General features: G+C 36.3%; 1 protein-coding gene across 1 annotated transcript; it reads left to right on the forward strand.

The window, feature by feature from the left end:
- MMP10 (matrix metallopeptidase 10) lies at positions 1-10,100 on the forward strand. The gene is made up of 10 exons (XM_017850101.1): positions 1-142; positions 885-1,126; positions 1,269-1,417; positions 1,883-2,008; positions 3,854-4,018; positions 4,204-4,348; positions 5,301-5,434; positions 7,602-7,761; positions 8,476-8,579; positions 9,710-10,100. The coding sequence occupies exons 1-10, from the start codon at positions 41-43 to the stop codon at positions 9,808-9,810; spliced, it is 1,428 nt and encodes a 475-aa protein (XP_017705590.1). The 5' UTR covers positions 1-40; the 3' UTR covers positions 9,811-10,100.
- Positions 10,101-10,705: the final 605 nt, after the last annotated feature.

Here is a 10,705-nt window from a genome sequence, read left to right on the forward strand (position 1 = left end):
AGAAGCCCAGTAGACAGAGAAGACAAGGACAGTGAGAAAGATGCGTCTTGTATTCCTTGTGCTGTTGTGTCTGCCAGTCTGCTCTGCCTATCCTCTGAGTGGGGCAGCAAAACAGGAGGACTCCAACAGGGATCTTGCCCAGGTAATTAATGGTGGCATCTAATGCAACTACTGGCCAGCCCAAGTGTGTCTACTTGGTCTTCCAACACAAAGCAGGATGATTAGACTAGCGATCACTTTGTTAGAAAACTGTAGCACCAGAGAATAATTAGCAGGCTGGAGGTGGAAATTATTTTTAAGTTAACAGAGAAGAAAAGAAAGTTTCAGAAAGGGCATATATAAGGTTATAATAAAATAATAGCAGTATATTTGTGGCTAAGTGAAAAGAACACATGGAGAGTATATGAAACCCTTCTGGCTTTAGAATTTGTTTAGTTAAAATTATTGGGGAGGGGGAGCATGCTAAGTTTGATCTTTAAATCACAACAGGTAACAGTTTTATATTTTACTTGTCATATTTGGACAAAAGAGTTTACCTCACTTCAGTCTTAAACTAAGTCTATAATAACAATGTAAGTGGAAAAGGTTAGTATTCTAACTTTTCACAAAACTATGTTAAAGGAGGGTTTCTTTAAAAACAAACAAAAGTAATGCTAGACCTGAATTTCCAATCCCAAATTCCTTACTTGACTAGCAAACTAACACTGCAATAAAATTTAAAAATTTGTATGAAATGGGGCGTCATAATGAAAAAAGTCAAATTAAATGTGTTATCGACTTTTGTTTTAAGAAACTAGAGGAAAATTAAGATGCGTTATAAAAGTTGGGTAAGTGATAGAAAATCGTAAAAAATGACCTAAAAATTATACTCATTATTCCATTAGCAATACCTAGAAAACTACTACAACCTCAAAACAGATGTGAAACAGTTTAGAAGAAAGGAGAGTAATCTCATTGTTAAAAAAATCCGGCGAATGCAGAAGTTCCTTGGGTTGGCAGCAACAGGGAAGCTGGACTCTGACACTCTGGAGGTGATGCGCAAGCCCAGGTGTGGAGTTCCTGACGTTGGTCACTTCCACACCTTTCCTGGCATCCCGAAGTGGAGGAAAACCCACCTTACATACAGGTAATGGTTCAGAGTAGTTTTCACATAATATTGAAACTTTATAAGTTACTTGTCATATTTGGATAAGTAACACAAAGTTTTCTTTAACAAGTTTTCATAATGGCAGGAGAAAATAATAGCCTCTTCAATTTTTCTCCTCCAGGATTGTGAATTATACACCAGATTTGCCAAGAGATGCTGTTGATTCTGCTGTTGAGAAAGCTGTGAAAGTCTGGGAAGAGGTGACTCCACTCACTTTCTCCAGGCTGTATGAAGGAGAAGCTGATATAATGATCTCTTTTGCAGTTAAAGGTAATCAAATACAGCATCCATTTATCTGGTGTATTAGTCTGTTTAGACTGCTAGAGCAAGATACCTTGGACTGTGTAATTTATAAATAACAGAAACTTATTGCTCACAATCCTGGAGGCTAGGAAGTCCAAGATTAAGGTGTCAGCAGATTTCGTGTCTGATGAGAGCCTATTCTTCATAGATGGTACCTTCTGTGTCCTCACACAATAGAAAGGGCCAGGAGGTTCCCTCAAGCCTCTTTCATAAAAGCATTAATCTCATTCATGAGGGCAGAGCACCTATGACCTAATCACTTCCTAAAGACCTAACCTCTTAATACTATATCACAGTGAATATGGAGTTTCAACATATGAATTTGCAGCAGACACCAGCATTCAGACTATAGCATCTACTGTTGTTTTATTGGAACAGGGTAAAAATAAATTCTGAACACTTATATTTCCATTAATTTTTTTTCCCTATCAGAACATGGGGACTTTTACCCTTTTGATGGCTCAGGACACAGCTTGGCTCATGCCTATCCACCTGGACCTGGGCTTTATGGAGATATCCACTTTGATGATGATGAAAAATGGACAGAAGATGCATCAGGTGGGTCGTAAACCTCTCAGGAACATTTCAGGAATAATGTCTAATCCTACCCAAAAATAATTGGATTATCTAGAATAAGCAATAAATGGAATATACTAGTAACTGAATTTTTTTATTGCTTGAGCTTTAAACAGAAGTACTGTTTGTTTCCATCATTATTGAAGAATTTTATAAAATGTCTGTATTTTCATGTTTGCCCCCACCAAGTACAATATTATAAAAGCCATTCAGACTTATCTCCACAACTCAGGATCTTGTGGGGTTTGAGGATCAGCATAACTAATGTTTTTCATCACTTTAATGACATGATTAGGGTAGAATGAATTCCATTAAATCAGTTTCAATCCTAAAATTTGCCCTTAGGTTTTCTTTCTTTCTTCTCATTGGCCTCCTTTTTACTTAAAAGTAGAGATCAGGAGAAAATGCCAGGAACTGAAAAAAAAAAAAAACTGTTAGGTCATCTTTTTAAATAAACATGTCACTATCTCTAGCTTAGATGGGGTTTTTTTCCCCCTAAATTGGCTTTGAAACACTTTACATCTAAACATAACAACAAAATTAACTGTATGCTATTTAATTTTAAAATGGCTTCTGAAGTTTAGAAACACACTGTTGAAACAATCACTATTTCTGAGAGTGCCTGGGATTTTTAATGTAAATGCAAAGAACATCTTTCCTGAGTACAAGACTCAGGAGGCTGAGGCAGGAGAATCGCTTGAACCTGGGAGATGGAGGCTGCAGTGAGCCGAGATTGCACCACTGTACTCCAACCTGGGCGACAGAGTGAGACTCTATCTCACAAGACTGAAATTTGTGTTGCATGAAATGATTGCCTTTTATTTGAACGATTGTTCTTTTCTGCACAATTCTTGGAGCCTTGGTCAAATAATATCTACTACTAAATTCAGTAAAACTCTATAATATTTTTTAAAAAGCTGAATCTAGCTGTGCTTGTGCTGCAGAAAACTGTTATTGGGCATGTTTCTATTTTAAACTAAAGATTGCACACATCCAATGGCACTTATTACTGGGAAGATTTTGACAACCAAAATTATTTTATTATGGCTGAGCACCAGTGGCTAATGCCTGTAATCCCAGCCTTTTGGGAGACCAAGGTGAGTGAATCACTTGAGGCCAGGAGTTCGAGACTAGCCTAGCCAACATGGTGAAACCCTATCTCTACCAAAAATATAAAAATTAGCCGGGCATGGTGGCACGTGCCTGTAATCTCAGCTACTCAGGAAGCTGAGGCATGGGAATCGCTTGAGCCCGTACTCCAGCCTGGGCGACACAGTGAGACTGTCTCAAAAAAACAATTACTTGAGTATGATGAAGAGGAGGAAGAGCAAATCAGACTAAACTCCACAAGAAATAACTACAGTCTTGTGGCCTAAAAGTTTGAGGAGCAACGTAAATGTTATATGATTAATTTTAACCGAGGTTGCAACTGGCACATGTTCCTAAATTTGAACAATGACTTTTTACTTTTAGACAACGAAGAGTTATATTTATTGACATGCTATTAGTCTTGTCCTTTCAAAAAAAAATCTTTGGAAATAATGCTTCTCATTTGTCAATATAGGAAAAGTGTCTTAGTTTTCCTGACCAGGGAGGGATCTAGGGAGCGATATGTTGAAAAACTGTCTTATATATTGACTTAAAGTCAAACTTGAAAAACACATTAATTTCTATAAAGTATGGAATATGCCAATCAATGAACCAATTCACAAATACTGAAAAGACATTATGGTTTCAAGGATGGCCTGCACAGCTGGCATATGTTCTGTATGTGTATTTACTGAATAAATAGCTGGTGGATTCTGAACATTTATGGTTGTCATACAGGCACCAATTTATTCCTCGTTGCTGCTCATGAACTTGGCCACTCCCTGGGGCTCTTCCACTCAGCCAACACTGAAGCTTTGATGTACCCACTCTACAATTCATTCACAGAGCTGGTCCGGTTCCGCCTTTCACAAGATGATGTGAATGGCATTCAGTCTCTCTACGGTGAGTGACGCTGGAAAAATTAGGCATTGTAGCTCTACAATGACAGTCCTCAAGAAAGCTTTCCAATGTTACCTAAAGTATTTCTGATTTAGCTTGAAGCACTTTGAGAATGTTTGAAAGGCATACAAATTGACAGATGCATCACATTTTTTAAATGTTTGCATCCCCAAATCTGTCTCCTTTAGGACCTCCCCCTGCCTCTACTGAGGAACCCCTGGTGCCCACAATATCCGTCCCTTCAGGATCTGGGACGCCAGCCAAATGCGACCCTGCTTTGTCCTTCGATGCCATCAGCACTCTGAGGGGAGAATATCTGTTCTTTAAAGACAGGTCAGACCAGAAAATTATATTTTTCTATTTATTCTTTTGATGTACAGTGCTTAGAAAGGAAAACAGAAATGTGATAGAGGTTTTTTTAAAAAAACTTTTATTTTAGGTTCAGGGGTCCATGTGCAGGTTTGTTACATAGGTAAATTCGTGTCATGGGGGTTTATTGTACAGATAATTTTGTCATCCCAGTGCTAAACCTAGTACCTAGTAGTTACTTTTTCTGCTTGACAGAGATTTTTTTAAATACAAAATTTTCTCTACATTTTAAAATCATTCAGATCTAGTTCTTGTTGAATTTTTAACATCCTGTTAGAATTGTCCAGGTCATTTTTTACACTTACAAGGGATGATTCTAGACTGTAAGCTTGATTAAGGCAGGGAATTATATCTGTTTTGTTCATTTTTTAAAATATAAATCATGGAACTTCTTCAGAAAGCACTGGTGAATCCTTAGAAACAGGGTGGAACCTTTCCCTTTGCTAAAAATTGCTACTACTTAAATTAATTACTTTTGGAAAAAAGTGATATATGCTTGTGGCACAATATTTAAACACTACCAAAAGATACAGAGTTAAAAAATCTCTCTCCAGTCTTTGGCCTACAGTCCTCCAGCTACCTTCACATGTGCAACCACTGCTACCAATTTCCTTTAACTCTTTACAGAAATGTTCTATTCATATACAAGCATCAATACACACATAATATTTTTTAAAATATTAGGACATACTATACACACTATTTATGGACTTTCAGAATGGAACCAAGCTAAATAATTTTATTGGAACCAGTCACAAGTCCTGCCATCAATTTTATTACCCTGGAATCACATGCAGGAGGATGGTTTAATATAGATTTCTATGAATGGGTGAATTAGCATGGATTTTTTTTTTAAATACTTTTTTTCACATAGCTAAAGGAGAAAGACAATTGCAAGTAATTTTATGTATTACAGATATTTTTGGCGAAGATCCCACTGGAACTCTGAACCTGAATTTCATTTGATTTCTGCATTTTGGCCCTCTCTCCCGTCATATTTGGATGCTGCATATGAAGTTAATAGCAGGGATACTGTTTTTATTTTTAAAGGTGAGTACTATATAAGAATTTTCAACTTGCTGGAATAAATCCTATTGTGAAAATTTTATCGACATGAGTTTTCTCCATTATATTAAAGTTTAGATTACTGCAAGACCTTGTGCTAACACTTAAATAAAATTTGTACAAAGAACATTATAAACTTTATTTTAGGGACCTCTTAAGTAAATAGGTGGTATTCCATATTCATGGATAAATAATGCAATATAGTAAAAATGTCAATTTATCTACAGATACAAGACATTTTCATTTCAAATGCCAAAAGATTTTTCATGGAACTTGACAAATTAGTTTTACAATTTATACAGCAGAGCAAAGGCCAAGAATAGCCAGGATGCTCCTGGTGAACCCATCTTATTAGATAAGGAGAAAAGCCCTATGTTATAAAACTTTAATCAGTAAGATGTAGTATCAGTTCAGGGAGAGATAAATTAACTAATGGAGCTATTCAGGTATGGCAGCTTCTTTATCAGATTTTTAAACTACAGTTTCAATTTGTTTTATTAGTAATATGCTATTTGAGTTTCTATTACTTCCTGAGTCAGTTTTGTTAACATGTTTTCTAAAATTTGCCAATTTTGTGTGTTTTCAAATCCATCAGTAAAAGTTTTGGAAAATTATTTTGTTGTAATTTGAATTATTGCTGAAGTTTTGTTCTCTTTTTCATTCCCAATACTGAACCCTTTTGCCTTTCTCTTTTTTTCTCCATCAATCTCATAATGTATGTGATAATGTTACTGATCTTTTCAAAAGACTGACTTTTGGCTTTATTTATTCTCTATATTATATTTTGATTTCCCATTTAACTCGTTTCTGTTCATATCCTTATTGTTGCCTTAATTTTTGTTTACTTTTAATTGATCCTGTTATTATTGTTATAGCTTAAGTTTGATACTTACCTTATTAACTTGTAACTTTTTTCTTTTCTAATATAAGCATTTATACCTATAAATAACCATTTCTTCTTTTTTATTCAGCAAATTTTGATATGCAGTATTTTCATTTTGTTCCATTTTAATTCTTTAATTTCTCATTTTATTTTCCCCTAGACTTATAGGTGATATTGGAATATTTTTAAATGTCAAGCTTTATGAAGATTTTAAAAATGTTTATTTCTGGCAATCTCACTTTTGTGAAGATTAAATGAATGTGAAATTGCAATAGAAATTGTAAAAAATTATAACTCTAACATATTGTTATCCAGTAATATATCTCACATTTACGTGTCACTTGCACTGTGTCAGACACTATGCTCAGTAGTGGAGGTCAGGACTGAAAAGGGCTCATATTCTAGAAGGGGCAGCAGAGATGAAGCCATAGGCAGCCTACGTATGACAAGTGCTGGTACTGAGAGAAGGAAGGGTGCCATGGGAGCATCTGACTCATATCCAGGGCTCAGCAAAGATCCCTTAGAGGAGGTGATGTTAGGATGGGTCTTGAAGTTCTCTTTTGCTGTGCAGAGATTGGCTGGGTGTACAGGAAGTACAAAGGTCTTTAAGAAAGAAGAAATTGTTTTTGCCAAGTAAGAGCATATCTGGAACCGCTCAGACAGATACAAGTCATTCAGTTCAGATGAAGCAAGAGAGATAAACAGCAGATGGACATTTTAGATTAGTGAATCTGGCAGTAGTGTGAAGAGGGAATTCAGGCTTAGGGTCCTGGAGAGTGATGTAACAAAGTAAAGGCAGAGAGATGGATGGGATTTTATTGTCCTAACTCACTAGAATTTGAATGAATTCCAATAGTGTTCAGAAGAAGCACAGATTTGAATTGGTGACTGTGAAATATCCCAAAGGAAGTGTACAATAAGCAATGATCTATTGGTATGAAATTTAAGAGAGAGAAGTCTAGGTGAGAAATTCAGGTTAAAAAGTCACCAGCAATTATAAGAAATAACTAAAACTGATTTATAAATAAACTATAACTTATAGATACAAATATATAAGCCACAGAAAGGGCAATGAATCAGAGTTACCTACTCATTTATTCATTCTTTCACTCACTCATTCAGGAAGTATTTATTAAAGACTGGCTGTGAACTGGTCATTATTAGGTTGGAATTAAAACCAAGACTTCCTCTTTACCACAACAATGCACTATAATCATTTTTAAAATCAATGGCTTCATGTAAAATTTATTGGATTTATTTTTTCAACAGGAAATGAGTTCTGGGCCATCAGAGGAAATGAGGTAAAAGCAGGTTACCCAAGAGGTATCCATACCCTGGGTTTTCCTCCAAACATAAGGAAAATTGATGCAGCTGTTTCTGACAAGGAAAAGAAGAAAACATACTTCTTTGTAGAGGACAAATACTGGAGGTGAGATGCAAGAGAAAGGACTTTCTATGAAGCCTGATTAAGAAAATTAGTTTCTTTCTTTCAGGATGTTTCCCTACCCCCACGCTCTAATTTTCTCTAACTTCAAAATTTATGATTATGAGGAAGACAGCTTATTGTTCTACTTCCTGGATACAAAGGGCTCTCAGAGCGGTGATCACTGGGCCATATACTCAGACACCAAAAGACATCAAGAGAGGCCAGCTGAGGTCCAAAGACATTCCCTTCTTATCCCGTTTCCAGTCATCATGTGGCTGCCATAGGAAGCCCAGGTGTGGCAGGCTTTGGAGACAAGATCTACAGGGTCCCAGTGTGACTGAGAACCAGAGGTTTATTTTCAGCTAAGTGATTTAATTCATTTTGCATATTATGTCTACACAGTCTTTATGTATTTGTGGTAGACGCATAGAAATTTGGGTTCTGTGTGTCCAGGCTTAGAAAATTTACCTCAGACATACATTTTACCTCTGTAAAATGACAGAATGTTCCTGTTTCTGGGAAAATATTGTTTTATGTTAAACTTGTAAGCCCAGGAAAGTAACCTATTCTTGTAGCTCTAAAAATGTTTAACACTTTTTTACACAACTTAAAAAGTTTGTCTAGGATTCCACACTGGAAAATTAACATCACATTATAACATTGTGTGTAATGGGACTACTACACAACATTGAACTGTATTTCTTTCATTTGGCTTAGATTTGATGAAAATAGCCAGTCCATGGAGCAAGGCTTCCCTAGACTAATAGCTGATGACTTTCCAGGAGTTGAGCCTAAGGTCGATGCGGTATTACAGGCATTTGGTAAGAAGGCCCTTATTTCATTGTCAGTGCAGGAATCTCCAGGCATTTTTATGATTTCAAAATGATGTACAGAATCAAAGCCGTTTTTAAATCATTCAGTCTGATATCTTTTTTACTCCAAATTCCTGAAAATCTTAACTTTCCAATTTATGCAAAGTGGGTTTAAATTGTGTGTATGTGTGTGTGTGTGTCTGTGTGTGTGTGTGTGTGTGTTTCCTGAATGACTTCCAAGTCTCTGTTTCATACCTGCACATAAAATCAAAGGATACTTTCTCACACAGAAGCCATTATCTTTCAGGTCACTATGTTGGTATAAAAATACAATCTGTGTGAGTCAAGTTTACTAATGGCTGGTTGTCATTCTATTCTATCCCATCCTGTTGTCCCTTTTCTTCTATCCCATCCCGGGGGAGCCTTGTCTGGGCTTCTGTTGCAGTCTGCAATTTCCTACATTAGTCATTTGTAAAAAAAATAGTAGCCCTCCCATATGCTCAAAATAGGTAAAATGTGATTCATGGTAATGGGTAAATAGGAAAGCAAAACTTGTTCTTGATTACTCTGAAGGAACTTTGGCGGGAGCTGCCAGTGCTTGACAATCCAGTGCTCATGAGGCTGATGATCTTGTTACTAAAATGACTTAACCATGATGGATGCAAAGCAGGAAATGGACCTCTGGCTCATTTATCATTTGTCTGATTCTCTTGGGTCTAGTTGTCTCCTAAGCTGTAATTTAGGACCTAGCAGAAGAGAAGAGGTTGGAAAGAAAGGAAAACAAGATTTTAAAATATTATAGAATGTTATATATTTAGAACCAGTATAACATAATGTTTTAGAGCACTTCTTTTGGAGTCAGATGAGATGGAGTCCTCCCTCCATCCTTCCTTACAGATGCTACCTTGTTAAAATTACAAAACCGTCCTAATTTTTAGTTTTGTTCTCATTAATAACACATTACACTTTTTTGTAAGGGTAATTGAGCTAAACATGTAAAGCACTTAGCTCACTGCCTGGCATAGAGTAATCACTTAATAAATGCCATCCATTATTAACTTGTACTTAATCTAAGTTACATATGTTGCAAAATGACATATTTGAAGATGTCTCATCATTTTCCTTCTCTATATTTACAGGATTTTTCTATTTCTTCAGTGGATCATCACAGTTTGAGTTTGACCCCAATGCCAGGATGGTGACACACATACTGAAGAGTAACAGCTGGTTACATTGCTAGACAAGATGGGGGAAGACTGATATGGGTGTTTTAAATAAATCTAATAATTATTCATTTAATGTATTATGAGCCAAAATGATTAATTTTTCCTGCATGTTCTATGGTTAAAGAAGAGGAGCCTTGCAGACATCTGCATGTGTCATGAAGAATGTTTCTGGAGTGCTTCATTTGCTTTTGAATTACATTCAACAGAATTAAGAAATACTCATGTGCAATAGCTGAGAGGATGTATTTCCATAGATGTTTTATTACTTCTTCAATAAAAAGTTTTATTTTGGGCCTGTTCCTTACTTTCTAGAACAATTCATGTTCAATACCCTGACCACACTGGGGACTGATTATTTGACAGATACTCTGCCAGTAGATGTGGTAGGATCACACACTCTATAAAGGAGCCATGTGGCTGTCACATACCCTCTCCTATTCTCTGCACCAACAGGATCTTTCTTTGTCATCTCACAGATATTGTAAGTGTTCCTTACACACCTAACAAAGAAGGTAAATCAACAGTTGTCCTGTATCTAGGAAGGATCGAAGCAGAATGGAGAAATGGAACTCTAGAATGTTAGAGCCTGGGAACCTGGCGTATTATTTAACAGACTTTACAATTTTACAGGTGGGAAAATAAAACTAGTTTAGAGTCCACTCACCTCTTGTTTTAACCCAAATCTTTCTTTATTGGGATTCCTTTCCTGCTCTGCAGACTTAATTTCTCATCTCACCCTCACTCTCACCCTCCTGTTAGAATATTCTCTTGCTGCCATTTTGTATGTGGAAGCCCCTGGGTGATAAGAGCGCATGTGCACATGTGGTAATTTTCTACTCAGCAATAGATATCTAATACGTTGGGTGATTGCCTTATTTGGAGCCTCAGCTACATAGCAATTATCCAGAT

This window comes from Rhinopithecus bieti, unplaced genomic scaffold (genome assembly GCF_001698545.2).
Source record: "Rhinopithecus bieti isolate Rb0 unplaced genomic scaffold, ASM169854v2 scaffold_33302, whole genome shotgun sequence".
Classification (NCBI taxonomy): domain Eukaryota; kingdom Metazoa; phylum Chordata; class Mammalia; order Primates; family Cercopithecidae; genus Rhinopithecus; species Rhinopithecus bieti.

What these genes read in the sequence shown, in the direction of transcription:
- MMP10 (XM_017850101.1), top strand. Translation starts at nt 41, where the DNA reads ATGCGTCTTGTATTCCTTGTGCTGTTGTGTCTGCCAGTCTGCTCTGCC. An exon ending in AAAACCCACCTTACATACAG is followed by an intron (nt 1,127 to 1,268) that starts GTAATGGTTCAG and finishes TTTCTCCTCCAG; the next exon opens with GATTGTGAATTATACACCAG. An exon ending in GTAGAGGACAAATACTGGAG is followed by an intron (nt 7,762 to 8,475) that starts GTGAGATGCAAG and finishes CATTTGGCTTAG; the next exon opens with ATTTGATGAAAATAGCCAGT.